Source organism: Oenanthe melanoleuca, chromosome 2, assembly GCF_029582105.1.
Source record: "Oenanthe melanoleuca isolate GR-GAL-2019-014 chromosome 2, OMel1.0, whole genome shotgun sequence".
In the NCBI taxonomy this organism is placed as follows: Eukaryota; Metazoa; Chordata; class Aves; order Passeriformes; family Muscicapidae; genus Oenanthe; species Oenanthe melanoleuca.
This window is the reverse complement of record NC_079335.1, coordinates 60,179,919-60,203,787: the sequence shown is the minus strand read 5'-3', so window position 1 is coordinate 60,203,787 and position 23,869 is coordinate 60,179,919. Positions and strand designations below refer to the sequence as shown.

At 36.4% G+C, this 23,869-nt stretch overlaps 1 protein-coding gene across 1 annotated transcript in view; it reads right to left on the bottom strand.

The window, feature by feature from the left end:
- The window catches only part of LOC130248987 (dynein axonemal heavy chain 5-like), a 140,209-nt gene that overhangs the window by 27,963 nt on the left and 88,377 nt on the right, over positions 1–23,869 (bottom strand). Inside the window, exons 56-66 of the mRNA XM_056483249.1 lie at positions 22,662–22,880; positions 20,644–20,820; positions 16,928–17,122; positions 15,549–15,704; positions 15,082–15,264; positions 11,991–12,161; positions 11,177–11,555; positions 9,808–10,079; positions 3,766–4,033; positions 1,692–1,813; positions 146–493 (exon numbers count right to left, since the gene is read on the bottom strand). Coding sequence (XP_056339224.1) covers positions 146–493; positions 1,692–1,813; positions 3,766–4,033; positions 9,808–10,079; positions 11,177–11,555; positions 11,991–12,161; positions 15,082–15,264; positions 15,549–15,704; positions 16,928–17,122; positions 20,644–20,820; positions 22,662–22,880 — 2,490 coding nt within the window. The remainder of the gene's footprint in view (positions 1–145; positions 494–1,691; positions 1,814–3,765; positions 4,034–9,807; positions 10,080–11,176; positions 11,556–11,990; positions 12,162–15,081; positions 15,265–15,548; positions 15,705–16,927; positions 17,123–20,643; positions 20,821–22,661; positions 22,881–23,869) is intronic.

Genomic DNA, 23,869 nt, shown 5'->3' with positions numbered 1-23,869 from the left:
CCATCTTCCTGGTCAGCAGATCTACACTGAATACCCACTGTAATGATGTGCCTGCTAATCTTGACCTATGCATACTCAATTCTGGAAAAAACCTTTAAGTTAGTCATCTCACAAAAACTCCCCTCCATATATTAAAATATTTTACCTCTGGTGTATCAATCACTGGCAACTGCTCTATGTACTGGAGGTAGTCTTCCACTGTACTCCCTTTTGGAATAACATAATCTTTGTAGAAACAAAACTCCTCACTGAAGATGTGCTCTCCAAACCAGACTCTCGCATACGTGTTCAGCAGCACCTTGTCCAGGTCATCAGTTACACGGCCACCATACTGCACTTCTCCAAGCATGTACTGAACACAGCTCCAGTTCACCCCCTGTTTGACACCCACATCATTCAAATGGTTCTGGACAAACTGCACACTGGCTGCAAAGTCTGCCTGATTAAACTCGTAGGGAATATTCCAGCCCAACGGGCCAAACTTCCTTCTTTCCTGAAAAATGGTTAAAAAGGTAAAACACTGGTTTATAGCAATTGTCAAGAAAATTCAAGTGCAAGAATACATGAAATATGTTAAGAATGCAGTAGTCCAGCTGGAGCTCCATTTCACCAACTTTTAAAAAAAAAAATTTAACAGAGACATGGCCAAACACTTCATTAATTATCTAGTAGCTAAATTTGCACAAACAAAGAATAGGAATATTAACATTTTCACAAAGAAAAAAAATTCCTCTTTTTAAAGTATTTTTTTAAATCTCTGAGTTTGCAACCATAGCTTTGAATTTCAAAAATTAAGCTACTGTTTGAGGTAAGGGTGTTCAAAATCATCAGCCATGATCATTGTGTGGGATCTTCCTATGGACTAAATTTATTCCTATCACGGCTGTGTCTGCATGGTGCAGATGCAAGTAGGAAAAAGCGCTTCTTAGTGAATCATTTACAGACTCAGCTGGCAGTATATAGCTGTTAGGGAAGTATCTGGTAATTGCAAATTTATTTTTTTTCCACCAAGAAAGAAGTGATACTAAAGTAATACAAAGAAATGCATACCACTGGACCACAATATATCAGTGCATGGATGCCACAGAGCTAAATTAGCCAAGCTCCAAATATAAACTAAGGATACTGCAAAATCTATCGATAGGATGATGAAAACTCGTGGTTAACCCATAAAGAACTTTCTTTAATGGAAGTCCAGAAAGTCAAGACTCAAAATCTACTTTCATTTCCTCCTACAAGTTTCAGAGCAGAAAGGATTTATATTCATTCTCTTACACCTTCACACTGTGAATGCAGCATTTTAAGACTATGGTTTTCCAAACCATAAATTGTAAACTTCTTAAAATGCTTTTATGATTTAAAATACTAGTAAAAGTCCAGTTAGTTGAAAGACGGATCACACAGTCTTTGGATGTTAATAGAAGAGTACTCTAATTGATCACTGCTTGATTGTCCTTTTTTTCCTCTGAAATATCATCCCTATTGGAGGTACAGGATCAACATGAGCAAAATTGTAAATTCTAACATATTTGCAGTAATAGAAATATGTTCTTCTTATATCTTTCTTATTTTATTTTTGTTAATTTGTCAACATGGGACTTCCCTTTAAAAATGTTTTTCATTTAATAACAGGGCTCATTAATAAATGAAACATGGCTTTATGATAGAAGAGAAGAAATATATTTTTAAACCTGAACAGTTGTGTGAAGAAAGGCTACAGCATATAGCAGTGGTTTCCACTGAGGCATTCTGCTCATTCCCAGCAGATCCTGAGTAAGGGCCGAGTATGTTCGTTTTAAGCCAGCTTTCACACCTAAAAAGTAAGCATAAAAATTTAATACATTAGCCAAAAAAAAAAAAAAAAAAAAAAAAAAGTAAAGTCCGACCTCTGTTAAGCATCATTCTCTATTCCAATTTGCAGTATCATCTTAGTTATACCTTCAAATAATGTCTTAGAATCACTTACTTGTTCAGCTGGTCATAGCAGGCAAGCTTCAATAACATTTTGTTTTAGGTAGATAACAAAAAAATTAATTTCAAGAGTCTGGAAGGAATTAAAGCTAAGTAATTATATTCTAAATGTTCCCACTAATAACTAAAATAGAAACATAACTATTTAGCAACTATATGGCAATAAAAAAGACACCAAGCATCATATGAAATGTAGCACTGAATATCCAAGAATTTGTTTTGATATTTACTTAAAAATGGGATTTTCATTTTATTTAAGATAATTTTATTTAGATTTGATTCCTATAAAAATCTCAAAATTCAGTATGCAGGTTGTCCATCTGGCCTACAGGCACCAAGGTGATGAGATGAGAGCCTAAATTCATACTGCAAATATTAATACTTGGGGAGGTTTGTTTAAGCACTGACATTTCATATCCCAGGAACAGCTTTAGGCAGTTGATACTGATACACTCTCAGCTTACATGGAATATAGAAGCTCAACTGCTTCCAAATGTTTTCAGGCAGTGCTACTCAAGCATCTTTTGCCTTGGGCAGGCAACCCAAGCATGAGTTACTGACATCAGGTCCCTCTTATGATACTTTCCACCTAATCAACTTCACACAAATCTAGAAGGGCAGATTTTAAGTGCAGTGAAAAGATTGTCCAAGTCATCCCACTTCCTGTGACATAGTAAAAGTACTTTTGCTTTTGTTCATACTTCACAAAGATCCTGTAGAACAATATTCAAACAAGTAGCTTTTCAAAATATTGAATGGGTATCATAAGAGGGTTCCAAAATCAAACAAAAGTGTCTTATTGTACTGTGCTACCAGTGTAGCAGGACAGTCTTAAGAAACTAAAACTGTGTATATTTCATCCTGTCTTAAATTTTTACACTGGGCTTTTTTCAGCCATTTAATGCAAGTTGCAAGTTTGCTATAACTCAAGCTCTGAAATAGCCTCTTGGAGCTATAGGTTGTTACCATTAGAATGATTAGGAGGGGGCCATTGTGCAATAAAAAGATGCTGAGCTCTGAATTCCAAAGGGGAAGAGGAGAAGAGGAAGAAGTAAGAAATTTATATAAACAGACTGATTACCTGCTCTTGAGATGGAGTATAAATGTTCAAACAGGATTTTTCACAACATCAACCATTCTGTAGACATCTTACTAATGTTCAGAGGAAACTAAATACTGAAATAAGAGGTTTAAATGTCTGAAGCTTTCAATAGGACCTCAGATAAAAATTCTCAGCTCCTACTGACATCATCAACTGAAACCAGTGGCAACACATATATATAATAAGAAAGGGTATATTTATTTATTTGTTTGTAGGCATTAATAAGATATCCTTTCTCTCCTGAAGGTTTAACAATCATCTTGGCCTCTCCTCACATAGCATGTTCTCCAATCCCTTCAGCATCTTTGTGGGTTCTCACTGGACTCATTCCATCCATGTCTTTCTTGCACATCTATTAATACAGAAACATGAGTCCAAACTGCCAATTAAGATGCAGATGTCACATTGTGCTTCTGCTATAGCTACTAAGGTCAGGAAAGCTGGGGGCTTAGAGGCTCAGAGAGCAGGAGATGAATGTCTGAATATGGGGAAACATCCTGGAAGTGAGGAAAGATCCTGGGTGTAAGGAGGTGCACGGTGGCCCAGAAGAACAGGGGATGCCCAGGAACATGGGTCAGTAATGCCCAAGACTGGCAGCTTCAAGTAGCTGCACAGTGAAGCCAACAACACTTTCTGCCCAACCTTCCTGGACCAGCAGCAGTCTTTCCAATGGGAAGGGAAGTCATTCCTACCTTGAGGAGGTTCATTGGTAAATTTTATAGAGGACTGTAAAAGATTAATAGGAAACTCTGGGTGAGCCTCTGTAGTGATCCATGTTCTGAAATCTTCACTCATAGACTCTTTTGTGGTGATGGTGTCCATTAATTCATTAAGAAATTCCAAGCCAAGGTGGCAGTTCTGTAGAAGGAGCCATCCTCCATCTTGCATGCACTGATTTAGCAGGTGCCTTGCATGGGCTTCCTGGCCCTGACCCATTGAAATGGCACGACAAGGAATGTTCTAAAGGTAAAAAATAAAGTTCATTTTATATGTAGCTCCTTAGAACTATACACTTGATGTATTGCTTCTGTAGATTCATGTGTAGAGACATTCTGCCAGAAAGAAAGCCATTAATGTCAATGGGGACTGATTATATTAAAACAGAGTAAAAAAACAAAACAACAAAATAATGCAAAATCCTTCAAGTTCCTCTTATCTTTCATCTATTGGAAGAAAACTGAAAATACACCCACTGGAAATAATATTATTTTACTGGTCTAATAAAATCTGTGGGATAAGAAATCTGAAACATTTTTTCAGCTTTTTCACCACTTTTTCAAATAAACCAAGACATAAACATAGCCTGACCATTCTTTTTCATCTAATGTACATTCTTGTGACGAGCAGATACTAGGACTTCAGATAATAATTAATGCACAGTGTAAACCAAACGATTCTGGTGACTTTTTACTGGCTGAACAAATTAATTTAAAAGAGAACTGTTGACGAAGCAGGTAGGACAGGAAAGATTAAAGCATTACTCAGGAAACATCCTGTATTGTCAAATGGCACCTCTGGAGCCACAAATGGAGCTGTGGAGGATTCCAGATTGGTGATCTGCTAGCTCGAGCAGATCTAGAGAAGATCTAGATTCAGAAGAGTGAAAGCTTATAAATGCAAACATAAAATTCTGGAACTGTATGGCAGCTTCTCCAGAGGCTGTGGGAAAGTAAAGTCAGAGGAGGATACAAACTCTTACAAAGGGATCTGAAAAAGATAAGGCTGAGATCAGGACCCACAAGTCTGTCAGTAACATGCTGGCAGATCCTTTCTTGCTTATTGTTCTTGCCACTCTTGCTTTTTTTAAGTCTGGCTCAGGTTGGCTGCCTGACTCCTGCTGGGGAAAACCAGAATTAACAAACTCAGTTATACATATTATTCTGCATACATGTTGAGGGTGAAAGAATTGATGAAGAGACTTTGTTTCATGGACAGTTTCATGTTCAAGACCTACAGCTGAGTATCCCTCATGCAGTGAGCACTGAGCTGCATTTTTAATCTGGACCTGTCTTCAGCTGGCTGAGAGCTACAAAGGTTAATCTTGACCTGTACAGCTACTCAGACTCTCTCACTGTGAAATAAAAAGGAAGGAAGACATCCAAATTGGAGGAGGCTGCCCTACTTTTGCAGAAGAAGGTTAAGCATATGGATGCAAACTGTGCTGGGTCACTTGGCCTTAGGGTCAGAGAAAGGGCCTTGACCTGATTTTACAGAACAGTATAACAGCTGCTGTATATGATCCCCCATATCCTGGCAAGATTTAAGGACATGAGAATGCCAAAGATAAGAAAGCAGTTAAATCCTACTCTCAGGTCAGTGAAACCTGAAACTGTAGCTAAAAGAAGCGAAGCTGAACAGCCTGTGAAGCTCGCTATGTGCCAGAGAACCAAAAAACTTTGCCTTTTCTGAGATGCATCTGAGTACAGCTAGCACTCCCGTAAGTCAGAGACTTTGACTACCCCTGAATAAGAGTGCATAAATATTCAGCAGGTATATTATTCCCTAACAAAGCATCTACTTATAATGTGCTCTTCTCAGCAATGTTACCTCTCAAATATACAATCATTAGAGGTTATAGAAACATCGAGAGAAGAAAAAAAATATTTTTCACTATGAATTGTCCTCATTTTACTCCTTCTGAAAGAACTCTATCAAATGTCTGCATACAGAATGTTTCTTTCAAGAGTGAGTCATATTAGCATATCCATGTCATCTTAATACATCGCCATCCAGATGAAAATGCTGGCATTTTAGTCACTACAGTGGCTCTGACAGTTGTGTTGCAGGTTCTATGCATAATTTCCTAAAAGAAGAAATTATCTCTGCAGTAATTTTTTAAAAATCTGATTTTAATGAAGGCAAAGTGTTGGCATAAGAAACTTCATTTTAACCCTGAAAGTTAAATTGTCCAACCATCTTTTTGTGGAAGTGAAGGGCGGGAATAAATGCAGTAAAAAAAAGTAGTTTTAAGATAAAGCTTTTTATAAACAAGATTATATAGCTCAGTAGCCACAGATACTGTTCTTATTTCTTTGGGAGAGGGCCATCTGAACAACTAAATTTTAGAGTGAAAAATAAATTCTGGACACAAATTTGAACATTATCAACTGCAGATAGCTGATTTATACTGTTAATATCATACTTAGAGGAAGCATCAGTACTGGAAATCCATTTTAAGACTAGAAATCATGACTGTAGAAGGGAAATCATTGGAAAAAGAGGCTCAAGATTTTTATCATTAAGAAGAAAAAAAACCCAGCACCAACCCCTATCCCCCTTAAAGATTAGGTCTCTGGTACAACTAACCTATATTAAAGATTTAGTCAGGGAACAAAGCCTACAAATCCCAAAGAAAGACAGGAACTAAGTACAATTTGTTGACTTACTAGCAAAATAAACACGAAGCTCCCTTGAAAGTATTTCTGAAAACTAAATTCTTTCTAGATATGTGTTTCAAAAGCTAAAGAATTGCTGAAATGCTCCTCAAGTTCCACATTGTTATATACATTTTTATTTTTAAAAACATCTGTATTTACATTTTGTTTTGTGGCATTTGGACAGCTTTTGTAAAGCTGAAAGGTTTCTATATGCTATGTGGTGAGGTCTTTACTTCAAGAGATTAGAAAAGAACCTTATAGTTAAAACAGTGTTTTTGACTTTACATTTACAGGTAGACACTAGAGTTGAACTTCAGGTTATGACAGCCTAGCTGATGTTGCCATGTTCCTAAACCCTGTGTGAATAAGCAAGGCAATCCCTTTAGCTCTTTCACAACCTCACTTTCTTTTTATTCTATACATATTTCTTGAAAGCATGAAAACCTGTTAAGACTGTCCACTGCAATATCCTTTTGATCTGACAGCAGACAAGGATCAAATTAATGACTTCAGATTTAAGATTCCTAAATTTAAACAGTAAGTGAGAGTTAGGTCATAATTTAAGCCATCTTCAAGACAGACAGACAAATAAGGGTCGTGATTTTCAAACTGAATGAGAATCTCCACTTTCTAATTAATAAGCTAAAGAGAATTGTGGGTCCTCCCCACTTTTGCAAGTATGTCTTACTCAGTGTACACTAAAATCTTGCACCATTAAATAAAAATGCATTCTAACGAGGAGGAAAATTTATGGAGATCTAAAGTAAGTAACTTCTTTGGAAAATTTCATATGCTGCTACATTGTGAACCATAAAAGAGAGCACAGAGTGCCTTAAAGTTCTGTAGCAAATTTGAATGTTTCCATCAAGAGCACAGATTAAATGCTAGGGTGTTAAAATATCTCTTGTCACCATATTTATGATTTTTTTTCTGTATCTTCTTGTAATTGTCACTACTGTCAGCTCCTACAGTGAATGCAACAGAGTATAAACCACAAATCTTGCTTTGTTCTCATAGCTCAGTACGTTTCTTAAATAGTGGATTATCATAATCTGCTGGATAAAGACAGAAGTCTCATTGGAATCAAACAACTGCAAAAAGCAAGACTGCAACATTTTAATTTCCTAGTAAATGCATTTTGGCTGCTGGTCAAAAATTAACTTCCAGAGAACATTAGTATGAATATAAATACCATTATTTGGACATCTTTAAAATGTGGAAATACAACTTCTAGTGCAAAGAAGAGTTAAAAATGTCTTTACCAGCTGTAGCAAAGTCAGTTAGGGAGGATACCTTAGATTTTGCAAGACGTTCTATATTTTCTGTGGGGTCAGACCCCACTGATAAAAGGCATGTCAAAGGTGTTCGACAGCCACTTTCTGTCCACATTGCTTCCATTTCAAGAATAAATCCTTCTGCATATTTCCTTCCAAGAGATTCTGCAATGTAGTGCCGAGCCTGGAAAAAAAATTACCAGAAAAATATATCTTTCTTTAACTTTTTTAATTTAGCATCAATTAGTGATGTGGAATTTATCAATATCTTCCAATAACATTGGAAGGCAATAACTGTCTAAACTTTAATTTTTCAACTTTGATCCACAGGAGGCAACTGCTGAAATTCTCAGATAGCAAACTTCAAACAAAGAAGAGAAAGAATTCTGCTCATGCAACAGCCATCCTGTGAATACTGTTTCTAGAAAATGCTAAATGGGGTTTTTTAAACAATTGAAAAAAAAAATCCATGTAGAATAGATCCAGTGCCAGCTCTGAGGGCAGCCCAGATATTGCCCTAAATTACTGCCTGTTAAAACTTGGTGGATAGCCAAATACAAGAGTTTCTCTATACCACTTCCATTCTTAGTTCCTCTAAGTATGTATTGTTGACACTGTCTCTACAGCAGAGTGAATTAGCCAGATCTTTCATGTGACCCAGTTCCAATCTCCCATATATTTACTGGAACTTCAAACACATTCTCCTGTCCAGTCATTATCCAAGTCTCTCAGGCTGAATATCTATTTCTACAAAACATAAACTCAGCTCAGACTTGATCCTTAAAGGTCAAACTTTCTTTATGCCTCTATTTTTTTTTCTTTCTTTTCACAGACATTTTCTAAAACAACTTCTAAAGCTACCTTAGTGCATGAAATTCTTTTTTGACTGAGGTGATTTCCTAGCTATGTAATGACTCTCACAGATTCTGAGGCATGTATGATGGAGTAGCACTGAGGAACAAGGTAGACTGAGGAAGATATCAATTGTAGAGAAAAACCCCACAGTCACCCACTATTAAGTGTAAATTTTTTCCTAGACAAAAATTTCTAATACTTGGGAAAACACAGTAGGGAAAGAAGAGATAAAGAAGAGAGTAACAAATGAAATCCCCTCTCTCATCAAAAATTAAAATAATTACCTTTTTTCGCAACCATTGTTCATTCTTTTTCAGAGATGGTTGTGCAAGACAATAACAAATAGTTGATAAATAAGTTGATAGATAATTGTTAATAGATAATAAGTTGATAAATAAGAAGCAGCAGCTTTATTGTATTGCTCTGTTTACATTATGGCAGTTGGAATTCCCATACTTCTCTCCTACTTCCTGACTGAAGAGTAGAATAATGAAAAAGAGTGGAGCGAGCCTTGTTGAAAAAGAGGTCCATGAGCTATGGTGTCCCCTAAATACAACACATGCTATCACAGCATGTAACATGTAAAGTTGAGATACACAGGAAAGAAAAACTACTACTTCCCAGTATAGAAAGAACAAAAAAAAAAAAAAAAAAAATTGAAGAGAGGGCACTCATAGGCTCATACATCTCTTTTACACCTACATAGAGAAGAAAAATCAAAATATCACAAACTGTGGAGAAACTGCTAGTCTACTGCAGTTTCTTTTATGACATTTGCCACGAGGCAGCCTTAATTATTACAATCTCAGTAGAGAGGGTAAGTAAACAGTTTATCTGCAGTTTTAGTGCACCTGTCATAAAAGTGAATTGTTCTTTTTCCACCGCTGCTGTGAAAAAGAACAGGGATGTATCTTTTGATTCACCAGAGGAATGCAACTTCTTTACAGGTTTCATGGCTCGATTTTGAGAGCACCACACACACAAAAAAAAAGGTATTCTTGCATCTCCAACACAATTTGTTTCATGTTCTGCTTCCTAGTTCATCGCAATTAAATAAATTACTGTTTTCACACATTTTTTTATTTGCATTTCTATATCTGATTTTTCAAAATAGCTCACTCTGCAACAAATATTAAGCCACCAAGAAATTCAGAGAATAAAAGTTTGCAACTAGCAGTTCTTCACAAGATGTCACATGGCATAACTGTTGTACAAAATTGTATCTTACTTGGGCAACAGTGTGATCAGGGCACCAGCTACGGACAAGGAGCAGCTTATGGAATTGATCCAGTATGCTGTCATAACCATCAGGAATAACAGATTTTTCAGGAGCTTCTTCATCAAACCAGGCTTTCCAAGACTTCTCATTCTTAGCAATTTGCACCAGAAGTTGATTGAAAGGGTACAAACTAGATAACTGCACAAGATTGAGCCATGTTGTGTCAAGGATCCACTTTTTTGGTTTTGGTTCCACAGAATTCATATCCAAGCTGGCACCTCCTGCAAAGTGAAAAGTATTATAGAGGAAAACAACCATTGTTAAACAGAAAAATGGCATGTAATAAAAAATACTTTTTTAAAATATATAATTTAGGGAGTAACATTTTATGTAAACTAGGATATGGAGACCTAGAATTTGCATGGAAGAAACACCTAACAAAGACCTACTTGGAAAGTGGTCTCAGTTCCTCCCAAAGCTGATATCCCACTAATTTTTATGCTGCTTTTACTCTATCTATAGAGCTGGAATAAAACATGACCACCTAAAAGAATACTGAAACCCTGTTCTTCAGAGCAGATGTAGAAGGGTTAGTACAGCCTCCTTTCATCTATACTAAAGAATAAGAAAGCACATGGTGCATTCATTTCCAGGACTGTGTAACAGCCTCTTAGCTCAACCACCACTCAGCCTCAGGACCATTTGCACACCCAGCTGAGCCACAGCTGAACAGTAACTCAGTGTTTGCCAAACAAACTGGGATATGTGAATGCCAAGCATCTCTCTGTACTTATACCAGATTGCATTTATCTTATCTTGGAGGCAGTGAACTCAACCCCATCAAATTTTATAAATTTTACTCAAATTTTTCTTTGTCATTGTGTCTGAGTAGTGACATACAGTGGTGACATAATTCAATGCAATATAAAAGTGTTTTACATCATGGAACAGACCTCCAGTTTTTTGTGCTGGTACTTAGGTCTGGTACAGCATTCACATGTCTGCTCATCAGCCATCAAGGGAGCTTTTCCTGATTGTCTACAATCTCACAGACCTACAGATATGGCAACTTGAAAATGAGGCAGATAGTAGAGACTCTAAGTTCTCTTACAAGTAACAGACTTATTTTTTCTCATTTTGCAATGTATAACAGTTAAAATAATCCCATTTAAGCATTATTTTGATAACAAATAATCAAATTTTCTCCTTTTTTGGAAAATTTGTCTCTTAATTCCTTCTTGGACTATATATGCTTTCATTCACAAGTTAAAAACAAGAAGATCCACAGGATATAACACATTGTTAATGCAAGTACTGCAAAATCTGAATTTGGCAGTAGACAGACATAGGTAAATAGGAACATTTTTAGAGAAATTACCTTTGATCAGTGTCTCAAACTCAGTGTGTGAAATTTTCTTGGCCTGCAAGTCAATCTTCAGTGCCAGAAGCAATGTGAACAGGAACCTGTGATTTTCATACAGCCCCCGAACTGTGTAGTTGAAGACTTCGTAGGTGAGATGCTCGATTATATAAATTACCCTTTTTGCTGGAATTTGAGATTTCTGAGATCTTTCCACTGATCGGTCAAAAATGCCAAGGAACTGCCCTAAAGATGTTTGGTACATGGCATTAACCAAGCTCATTTCCACAATCAGGGAATAAAGGACACTACCACGACCTGCCACGGGCCGATACTCTTCACGCGCAGTATTGATTTTCACCTCTGTCTCCATTGCTGTGTTTAATTTTTCACTGACCTTAAAATTAATGGGAAAGACCATGAAGATTCAGTTGTATTACTTGTGATTTATACTAGGCAAGCAAAAAGAAAAGGTCTTGAGTAAGATCACAATAATATTTTTAGTTGAGCTTTGATTCTCTCTGCCAGTGTTTCAACACAGACATTGTGTCTTCATGTGTTCCAACTCCTGTCACAATGGGAACTGATTCAAACTTACACCTGCAAATATGCCTGAATATAAACAGTACCCAGGTAGCAGTTTAATTTTGCAATTTTTAATGAAGAAAAAATTAGTGTTTCTACTATTTATTTGTTAAAAAGCCAGATGTTATATAGTGGCTCTGAATGGAAAAAAATAAAACAGGAATGAAAATACATACATAAATCTTTACATATATACTATCTTTAAACTACAGTTACAAAATGTATCTGCAATAGATTCAAAATTCACCTCTTCTGCTGTTGTTCTAGTGATCCTCAAGACTTCTATCAGAGACTCATCTTCAACCAATGAGCCTTCTGTACTGGTTAGACGGCAGAGCAGATTATCTTCAAGCTCCTGCATTTTCCTCTTGTTGGATGTCACTTGTTCCATCAGTTTGATTCTTTCTGCTTCCAGTTCCTGTATTCAGGAAATTTGCCATAGAATATGTAATATCAACTAAAAGAAAGATTCCTTATAAAGACACAGAAAACATGTGATTTCATGCATGTCAGACTGGGGACTTTGTTGACTTTTCCATAAATTACTGAAATACTACTAAGTATTTCTGTACTAAAATAATTTATATGCACTTAGCACACACTGAATATATATATTAAAGTAATTGATGTGTATTGTGTATACCCAATCCCCAACAATTTGTTTAATGAGGCATAAATGCTGGAGAATGAAAACTCATCAGAATTACCAGGAAAATCTTCTTTGTAGTAAGATGCACAAACCACTAAAGATAGTTTCCAATGGCAAGTGATAAAAGACACATACATTACATTGAGTACTTAAAATTAAATCAGATTAAGGCCTGAAAGATGCTTTGTATGGGTGGGTTTTACGTTGTGAGCAAAATTGACTGGATGACCTTTTCCATTTCTAATTTCTGTGATTCTGTGACTTTGAAAGATACAATCCTCTACTGCTTATAAAACAGGAAATGTTACAATTATTATCTATGTCATATGGATGTTTTTGCCCTTTCTATAAGACAGACAATGACAAGGGGAAAAAGGCAGAGGAGTCAACACAATGCCAAGTGAAATGAGGCATCTATATGGCACAGTCTACACAGCTCAGGGATGCTCTTGCTGGCTGTCTTTATTTAATCAATCAAGTCAACCTTCCTACAAGAAAAGGGGAGTTAATAATAGTCTATCTACACCTATGGCTTCAGTTCACTTTCATTTTTCGTCAGCTTGTCAGGTTAAAGAAAAAGGAGATGTACAGAGTTGTACAGGAGAGGTTCTACTGTATTTCAAAGAAGTGACAAATTTCTTTACTTTCACAAACTTCTCATTTGGAAACCTGTTTGAAGTGTGTTCTGGGGCTACAGAGTGTAGCTCTGGAAGTGAAGTGGAAGCTACAAGTAACTGCATCCCCAAAGAGGGGGATGGCTTAAGCATCATTAATTCAGCTTTCTACATTTACTCCTCTTTCTATACCATTAATACAAAAAAATATTAGAATTACACAAAAGGATTACTTCCACAAAACACTCAAAAATACATTTAACTATATGCCTAAATTCCACATAAGGATGTGCTTTGTTTAAGATCAGACATTTTATCCCTACTATTTATAAGCCTGTAAAAGTATCTTTTAGAACATTAGCAAATATACCAGGCGCATGTTTTGGTTTGCAAGGGAACTTCACAACCATATTTGTAACATAAATAATAGTTGTTCTGAACACAAATAGTGGCAGTAACTTCATTATCAAAGTACAAAAATATGCTGATTTTTTTTCTATATATTCAGGATCAACCTATAAAGCTGAGAAGAATAAACACTGCTTTGATCATATTTCATTGATCACTGAAGCAATCTTTAAGAATGTCTTGGTTCCTTTAATCTATTACTTTAGACAGCGATCATAAAGTTGTCTCTTTGTAATAGAAAACCTGCTCTTCAGAATCTCTGTTCGTGTTTTGTCTTTTCTTTGAACTAAATTTTCAGAATCCTATTGGCTCTGACTATCTACACCATAAAATTCATCTCTTACTGAGACATAAGAGTCAGAACAACCATGATGTCTTCGTATTTGTCAAAAGAAGTTTAATAAATGTTGATCAGCTGCAACCATGTCCCCGTGCAGCAAGTAGTGCCAATATTAACCAGGTTCCCTTGCAACTCTCTTCAGCTGATCGACGGCACTGGAGGAATATTTTTCAGTGACTATATTTTTGACCCAAAATGCAGTCTAGCTGTTGTTACGTACATTCAATATGAATACTCTAACAGTTCTGTCCAAGACAAAAAAGGAAAACCACAGAGCAAAGGTATCTTGTGGGAAGAGGAATTTTATATGTAGGTCATGAGTAACCTATTACACTTCTTTCACTTCTATCTTGATTTGGACCTCTTCCCTCCCTTCAGAGGTTAGTCAGGATACTCCCATTCACTCCTGTTCATGCTGTTCAATTTTGTTTACAGAAACCTACATCTACTGGAGTAAAGATCAAAAGTTTTGTATCTAAACCATTTGTTCCACCCTATTTTCCCCCAGTACCAGGAAGTTTGTGCATTACAATGACTTTCCAGCCTCTGTTTCTGACTGTCAGACTTAATTCCAAGCCTTATTTCAGTAAAGGCTCATTTTGAGCAAAGTGGAAGAGTGTTGGCTGGAGAAAATGACAACACCACTAAAGAACACTGGTTAAAACATGCTTTGGGGAAGTCAAAGGAAGAATTAATTCTCTTAGGTAGGCAAATCCTCTCACATGAGCAAGCCTACCTGAGCTACTTACTGAAAGCAGCTGCTCTGCCAATGCAAACCTCAATTTTTTTCTCTCACCTGAGAGAGGATTTTCTTCATGATATTAACTTGCACATAATCAATGCAAATTTTAGTAAGAACAGAGTCAAGTCAGTGTTCAGGGCTCCTTAAGAATCTTTTATCTCCTTGCACACTAGAGTCTTACTGGCAAAAGTAGTTCAAGTTCATAAGCATTTTTTCATGTAATTCAAATTAAGTTTAAAAAGGAATTCAGAAATAAAAGAGATTTCTGACTGAACAAGAAGCCCTTTCCATATATGAAGGAATAAATTTGTTTTATGTATGTTATGTGTATGCCTGTGATGTATTTTTAATGAATAATTTTCTTTCTTCTCTTTCCAAGGCCAGATCTTAAAATAAATGTTTAGGTTCCCCCATTCAATTAAAAAACAGCTCCACATTGTATTTCAGAAAATGCACAACCTTTAAACTTTCATTCACATTTTTGTTCTTGCATTTCATTTCAACCAAGTCATTGAATATGTATGTACTTCTGGTGCAAACATTGAACAAGCCTTCCCTCCATTCAAATACTGCAAGACTCAATACCTGCTTTTCTGTGAGGATGACACGGCCAAGGAGCTGATCTTCCAGCCCTTTCATAGTAACAGTAAAGTCAATCACAGTTGTTCTTGCACTGATTTCTGGAGTATAAACAGGATTAGCCACCTTTGTTGTCATATACAGGGTAAACCCCTTTGTCACATCTACCTCCTTGTCACCTACTTTCACCTGAAAATAAGAAACATTTCTCAATTTTCAAAAGCTGAATTCAGAGAAACTGTTATTTTATCCAATGGAAAAAAAAAATCTATGCACTCTTTTTTTTTTTTACATTTTCATTTACACTTTGTAAACTTTCTTATTAAGGGCAAAAAAGCCCCTCAAACAACCCCATGAGTTCACTACTCATTTTCTAACTGTACTAAAGGTACAAATCATGTCAGTATTCAGACTATTCCACACCCAATATCTGTCCTATTGGGTTTTAATTTCATGTCTACAATTCATCTTACTTTGTGTGCTGAACCAAATTTTATGAAATTTTTTTCCAAGATGTTATCTAGAGCAGGGTCAAGTTCCTCTCCAATGTCTTCAATTAACAGAGGTCGGCCAAGGGCCAAGCAGTCTTCTACATGACTTCTGAAGAACTTGTGGTTCATAGCTGTAACCTAGGAAGATTGAGTCACAACACAGCATGCATTTGAAAGCACACAGAAAACAGCATAAAATCTATTGAAGCTTTAAAAATTTATACTCATCCTAGGATATCTATACAAATGGCTACATTATAGGGACCAAAACCTGCCTCTGCTGACATGGATGGAAGTTTTGCTTTAAAATTAGGAGAAGAGAACACATTTCCTAATTGTTACTATTTACTTATTTATCTGCATATTACCCAATCATTGTAATATCTTAATTTCTCCTAAATATAAACAGATTTATGCCTGGAACATGTGAAGTAGAGAAATATTTATGGAGGTCAGAAAGGGAACTAGTGTTACATAGGACACCTGATCTGACATCAGACATTCAATTTCCAGTTCAGTTCCAGCAGTCTTAAAATTGCTAGAAGTCACACAGACTGCTTTTCATTTATTTAAATTTAATATTTTTAACACAATCCTTGAAGATGATAATTTAATAGCCTTTCCAGGCATCTCTTAAGCCATAGTTTCTGGGTGGTTTTTTTACCAGGAAAAATAATTAGGATAGACATGTTTTTAAAATAAATCCTTGTCTTGTAGGCAAAGCTCTTTGAAAAAGGTATAATTAAAATATCTAGAGGCACATTACACAGAATTAAACCAGTATATTATTTTAAAATTAATACTCTGTTCTGTCACTCTGCACTTTTTGTTTGTTATAATGTAGGCATATGTGTACCCACCAAAACAGCATGTTGCCTACATTTTTATTTCAAATTCAGCAGAGGAATAAAGCTAGTTTCTGGGTGACCAACAACAAAACACTAACAAGAGCATAGCAAATTACAATATCCCAGATGTAAGCCATATTTTAAACACTTGTGTATTTAGAATCTTGACATAACTCTGTTCTTCCTGGACAAACTGGGGAGAACTCAGATTCAGAGCAGGAAATACAAAGCTCCAGGAAGGTGGAGAATGAGATGCAACCTTTTACATCCCTCTTTGTTTCTCCTTCACTATGGCAAGCAATTAAAAGAATCATCATAAAAATAGATATGCCATAACATATCATTGCACGCTATTTTGCCCTGTTATTGATACCCTGATACAGGGAACAGGTGTCTTGTTTTAGTTTCTGCATAACTATGTACCAATAAACATCCAATTTAAATTACACATGGCCCTAGTATGATGACACAAATGACACATACATTTAAAAAAATTGTAAATTAACTATTTACCTGAAGTCCATTATTCTTTTCCTTATTTTTGATCCAGATCTTTCCTTGACCTTGTGGATCAATCAGCAAAGGATATCTAGATGCCTTTGTGACTATAATGCCATTTTGAATTGAAAGATCATCATTTGGAAGACCCTGGAGGTTCCATTCATCCACTGTAGCATTGTCAACAAGCATAGCAGTAAGGTTCAAGTTCTAATAGAAAATATGCAATTACAAAATTAGTATTGTAGAAAACATGTAAATACAAAATTAGTGCCAGTTAGAGGAGCTATACTAAAACATCTGCTGGATGGCTGCTTCTTATTCTGATCAGAATGCATGATAGAGTGTATTTGGTAGCTATTGCTTACTGTTTCTTTTTCTTAAAGTTCAGTGGCTCAATCATTGCAGTTGAGCAGTAATGAAAGTGAATTCTCTTGAGGCTTTGATGTCCATCAGAGAGTGTCAGAAAAACACAGAAGCCAGTTCAATATCTAATGATAACTGTTTTTTTGCCATTTTTAATGGCAAACTCTTTTCCTGTCAGTTCAAGTGGAAGTGTCATCTCGTTCAGAAGAGCTTCCACTTGCTGGAAAGTGCCTTCCAAGTACAGGATGGCTGTGGGAGTCTAAGAGAAGGAAGTGAAGATGTGCTATGGATCAGTAACCATGAACTATCATGAAAGGTTATTGCTGCTAAGCTAAAACCCTTCACAGTTCACATATTCTCCTAAAGTCTGATTTGCACTTGTCAACTAACTTGCTTTATTTTATTTACTTTGAAAAGTTACTGGCCTCTCAAAAAGGTGTATGTGAAGAAAACAGTGCTGAAAACAGCAAACCAAACTCCCCAGTTTAGAAAAGCACCATAGTAAGGATTGACAATTTAAAAAATAATAAAATTGAAGGGTTTTTTTATTTGCCCCTTACATTTTTCAGTCAACAATTCCTACTTGCAGGCTTTCTCTAAAAACATTTGAGATAAAGACGAAAGAGAAAGAGAGAGAGAAAGAGAGAAAGAAAGAGAGAAAGAAAGAGAGAAAGAGAGAGAGAGAGAAAGAGAGAAAGAAAGAGAGAGAGAGAAAGAGAGAGAAAGAAAGAAAGAAAGAAAGAAAGAAAGAAAGAAAGAAAGAAAGAAAGAAAGAAAGAAAGAAAGAGAAAGATCCTGCAAATCTTGCAAAAAACATATAATTCAGCATCTGAAGCCTAAAGCAAAACTTCAAATACTGTGAGAGTTGTGATATGATCATGAGACCTAATGATACTAGTGGTTGCAAGACACCAAAGCTTTTTTATCCCTTTGATTTTTTTACTGCTAAAATTATTGAAGGCTCACAATGAAACAACGAAAACTATTCTAAGACAGAGAAATTTTAGTAATCAAGTTTCCATTTGTACAAAGGACAGAAAAGTATTTAATGGGCAAATTTTCCAGCATCTAAAACCATATTTAGCTCCTTAAGCAGATGAGTAGGATCTACACAGCTTTGAACTTCTTCTTATCTACAGCAAGAAGCATCAGTCACCCTGCAACTCTGAAACTCAGCTAATTTAAGTGCCTAACTAAACAGATAGGTGTCTAATTTTAAACAGATCTTTCTGAATTGTTATGTCTAAATGACTCACGTGCCCATGGTCAGTCTGTGACAAAGTAAGGCAGGTGTCAAGCCTTTTGCTTGAACAGCAAGGATGCTTTCTTTCCTGTGGTGTGAAGTATCAAGAAAGGCCCATTCATTGCCTTTTTAAAGTACTTAATTCCCTGGGAAAAATCAAAACTCTCTTTAATAGACTGTGATAGGAATCATAATTCTGTCTTTAATGGGAACTGTCTAAGCAGAATGGTAAATATGTTTTGAAACTCATTAACTATGGTGTTCTCCATCTAACTGAGACACATTGGGGATGGGGGAGGGAGAGGAAGCAACATAGAAACTATAAGAAAGTATTCCTCAAAATTTCAAGGATGCAGCCAAATAGTAATGTGGTCAGAACACCTTCATGGAAGTAGAATTTTTGTTCTTTATGTATTGCTTTCTAAGGACATTATACATCCCCTTTCTTATCCTTAAATGGTGAGAATCTTGACAGATATTCCCCAAGGTAAGTAGCTTTTAAGAACATTTTGTACATTGAATTTGAGAAAGAGCCTCCCTGGGATGAGTGTATATAGGATAACTCCTATGCCACACTGGTTAAGAATCTTGCCTGAAACTGCAGTGCTCCTGATACTTTATTAATAAATCCATCTTGGCCTTACTATTTTTTATCATCAGCAGCTTTCAGAGAGCTTTACTGGGTGGGTCAGAGTCATTCATCTTTTAAGTCACAACATAAATTGGGCTGGATTGCAAGTTTCTCTCTGTCAGGTCAAGGTTAATCAGCACGACAAGAATTATGCTAACCTAACACAAAAAATAATAAAAAAGATATTCACAAGTAACTTCTATGAAGTGAGCAAACCCCTCAGGGAAAAGAGGTCTCCTTAATAGAGGCTTTAAGTGCCAAATCCCAAAAAACATGAAAAGAAGATGCAGATCTACCTTTAGCTGCTTCACAATGATACAGCTGTACACAGGTTGCTCACAGCATTTTTCAGCAGCAACTGCTCTGTCAAAATCTCTGACAGCTGAGAACAGGAACTGTTTGAGCTTAATGCCTCAACTCCTGTGCTGAGAGGAAGAGAGAGTCCCTGAACTATTTATCCAGCCTTTACTGCTGAAGATAATGTACATAGATATTCACAAAACCAAGTAGAAGACAACATAGATTACTCAGATAGACAGATTTTATTACTATGGCCTAAATTCTGCCTTCAGCATGAATATGTCTTTCAGAGGTACAGGGAAGAATATTAGACAGAACTCCTAAAAGTCATGGAATAGGAGCAATGCTGTTGCTGGCCATGAGCAAAGCCTCTGCACCAGAACCTCTGCCAGGTCTGGCACTCCTGAGGCAGATAATGGTAAAAGTAAAGGACAAGATTCATGCAAGGGATCCTGCCTTGTGTCATAGTCTCAGTATGCAGGCTGCTCACCTTAATAAAGGTAGAATACGATGTGGCAGGAAACAGTAACTGAATGACGGGATTGTAGCTCCACTGCATTTTGGGCCACCTCTGTCTGCACAGACACAGGCCAGTGAAGGAGATACTGCAACACCAGCCTCACTGTGACAAAGGTGCATGGATTGAAAAGCTAACACTGGAGCAAGCTGAAGCGCCAAAGGGCTGCAAACCAAGCCTTGCAAAATGCAGGGTTTGTTTAAATCACTAATTTCTGCATGACACTTCAAATTAAACAAAATTAAATGTTGTGGGTACACAGCAAAGGGTGTGACAAGAGGATATGTACTGGTAACACATGGAAGTGCATTGGTGATGCTTTCTCTTATGAAAAGCTAAATGTATTCTAAGCTGATAAATTTTACTTTGTTTCCTGTATTATGCTATGTCTCCCAGGGCAGCTGACCTCAGACAGCATTTCTCTCTCAGATTTGCCAGAGCAGTGTCCTACATACCAATTGTGAAATGCCTGACAGTATAAAGAGGAATTTAAAACATATTGGTTTAGAAGCGCAGTTGTCAACTGTTCAGATTTTTTTATTTATTAAAATTTTGATTGAATGTGACAGCCTGTATATAATCTTCCAATTATGTACTTTTCTGGAATGAAATGCTCTGCATATAATTTCTCAACAAGGCAAAGAATAAGGTCAGAACAAAACATGAACACTTACTTTACTGTATGGAATCTTGCTATGGTCCATCTCTTTCTTCCACAGTTGGAGTAGCAAATTCCTGTACTCCTGATTGAAAGGTCCAGAGTAAGAGAGAAATCCAGTGGCCAGAAGAACATTCCCCACCAAATTAATAATTTGATTTTGAAAGTTTTTGCTGCTTGCTGTCCAACGAAGCTGTATGTAAAATATTTAAATGAAGTTAGCTTAAGCAGACACAAAACTAACACAAACATCTAACTTAAAAATTTATCTCTTTCTGTTAAAATTTTTTTTCTCCAAAACAGGAGTGTTTTTTTTGCTTTAAATCATTCTTTTCATAAGTAAAAGTTTGATTGGAAGTGATGATAACCACTCGACCAAGGGGAGAAAAAGTATATTTGAGAATAAGCTGGTTGATCTGGTAAGAAGAGTTTTAAAGGAGGAATGAAGTGGCAGGCAGAGGAGGACCAATAATCATGTGAGGAAGTGGAGGACCAGGCTGGCAAACAAAATGTGTGGGGTGAGATAAACTGTAGGGACCCTGTAATCAACAGAACAGGGCTAATGTAGGACCACCCTAAGGCACCCACAAAGAATTGTCCACCAAACAGAATGGTGGGACAGCTTTCATACTGCTGATAGGACATTAATTATCACAGCTGGGCACCCCTCTGAAGTACTTCTACATGAATGTGCACAGCATGGAGAACAAACAAGGACTCTGCACGTGGACTTGATATGATGGGGGTCATGGGAATTCAGTGGAAAGACATTCACAACTGGAGAGCTGCATCAGCTATCTATGGGTTTGTTAGGAAGGACAGGTTAGGAAGGTGAGAAGAGGGGTTTTCCTACATGTGAGAGAGCAGTGGAATGCATGTGTTTGGCATGGGAGGGTCAAGGATGGACAATATGCCTATTGGGAACTTAAGGGAAGATCAGCATGGGAGATGTGTGTGTCTGTAACAGACAACATGATTAACAAGAAGTAGATGAGGGCTGTTTCAGAGGGGGGAAGAAACCTTGCATCCACAGGCCTTGGTCTACACAGAGAACTTCAACAACCCAGTATCTGAAGACACAAGAAAGACATAAGCAATCCTTGAGATTTTAAGGAAGGCATTGACAAAAGTTCTCAACACAATCGAATGGGGATTTAATGAGGGAAAGGCAGTTTGCTTAACCTCAGACTTGCAGATAAAGAATTGATCAGGGATCTAAAATTTGGGGGCAGCCTTGGCTGAGATTGTTTAGCCTTGAACACAGAGAGTGCAGGGGAATTTGTACACATGTATCTATATGCACAAATACACGATGGGAAGGTGTATTAGATGTAATTTGAAGGGCAGCTACACAAAGAAATGCTGAGGCCCTGGCCTCACAGGACATAGTGCTTGAAGTCAGAACTCTCATCAATTTTGACTTTGTATGAAATCAATGAAGGAATTAGCAAAGCAAATAATAAGAGAGGGAAAAAGAGTATCCCGCTTCCTCTGAAAACATTCAGGCTGAAGCCAGAAAGATCTGCATAGGAAAGGTAAATTTCAAGCTCAGTGCAGAGGATAACAATTAGCCCATAATTCTGTAAAAGGCTCCAGCAGAAATCTAAGCTTCAATTATAATTCAGGAAATTAGTCAAGCTTCAAATTTGTATTCTTGTATACTTGGTGAGAAAAAGAGAGTAATCCTTCTTATAAATATTTTAGGGCAATTATTTAGGTTAAGCCTAATTCCTCTTCTTAATAAAGCTAAAAGGAATTTGGCTCCTTGGCTTTAAATCTGAACTTTATCCTCATACGAGTCATATGATATAACACAAATCTTCATGAAGAAGAATTAACACAAGAAATTGCTTTACTTTTTTAGATACATTCACATCAAAGAAAAAAAACATACATATAACTAAAAAGAAGTGTTATGTGATACCAAGATGTCACCATGCCTTGAGTTTGTTAAGCACTGCTATGATCATTACAGAGCATTCTCAAAACTGCACACCTACTTTGTGCTGGAAACATACACATGTGTGCCAATACCTTTTCTCCTCCCAATCCTTCAATCAGAGCTGTGGCATTGCTCATCTTCCTTCTGCATGTCTCAGCATCATCGAGCAAGGCCTGCTTCTCTTTCACAGCAGCATCATACATGGCTTGCACTTCATCCAGCTCCTTTTGCTTCTCATCCAGCTGATTTTGTGCACTGTTCAGTTCCATCTGGGCAGCTGCAAGTCTTCCTTCTTGCAAAGCTAAATTTGCCTACAGATATTTAAAAGCAAAGAGTAGCTAACACCTATTTTTTGGCAGAAGCAAATGACATTCATGTAATGGCACATACTGTACTGCATTGGGCACTTTTGAAAATAATATATGCTTTAAGATGACAGAAGTTTTTTTTCTTTTTTCTTCTGGAACAGAAGCATAGCATTAAAGTTATTCAAGGCAATCTTAAGATGTTTTAATAATATTTTCAGAAAGGTCTACTGATCACACAATGACCAATTATTTTAAATCACAATACACTTGAAATAGCTGTATATTAGACACATGAGGCAACATGTACAATGGATAGCCTTATATATATGCCTCCTGTAATATATTCAGTGCAAAAAAATTTAATATTGTCTTCATTAATTATAAAATAAAAAAAGTTATAACAGAAACTACTTTTCTGCTCTCTTTTTCCATCAATTACTTCTACAACAAAAAAAATAACAAATGTATTTTTTGCTCCTCTTGAATGTAAAACTCTAGAGATTTCTTTTCACATCTCTCTATAAATTTGCATGATGACTTACCAGTCATTTAAAAGTGGCCTCTTAACTTTTATAGTCCTAACAGGGTTGAAAAAAATATTCTGTGAATTCAGAATGTATTTCCATATACATTTGCAAAGGATTAGAGCCTGACAAATTTTTATGAAATTCACACTTACAGATAAAGGTTGCTTCCATTTACTCTGAATATTTTAAAAAGCTTGTTTAAATATCATGAATCTTATTTCTTTTTTTTTCTTCTATAAGAGTTATGAAGATGGCAACCAAGAATCTGTAAAACCTGTTTTATTATGAATATAAAACTTGACATTTGCAATAAGTCACACCAGAAGAGTAGCAGTAGAAGGTAACTCTCTTGAGGGGTAGCTATTAGTTAGCAGCATAACCATGGGTTGGGGTCTGATCTAATTAGAGAAGCATATATGTACTAATCAATGAAGTAGGTTACTAGTGTCTATCTACATATATGTT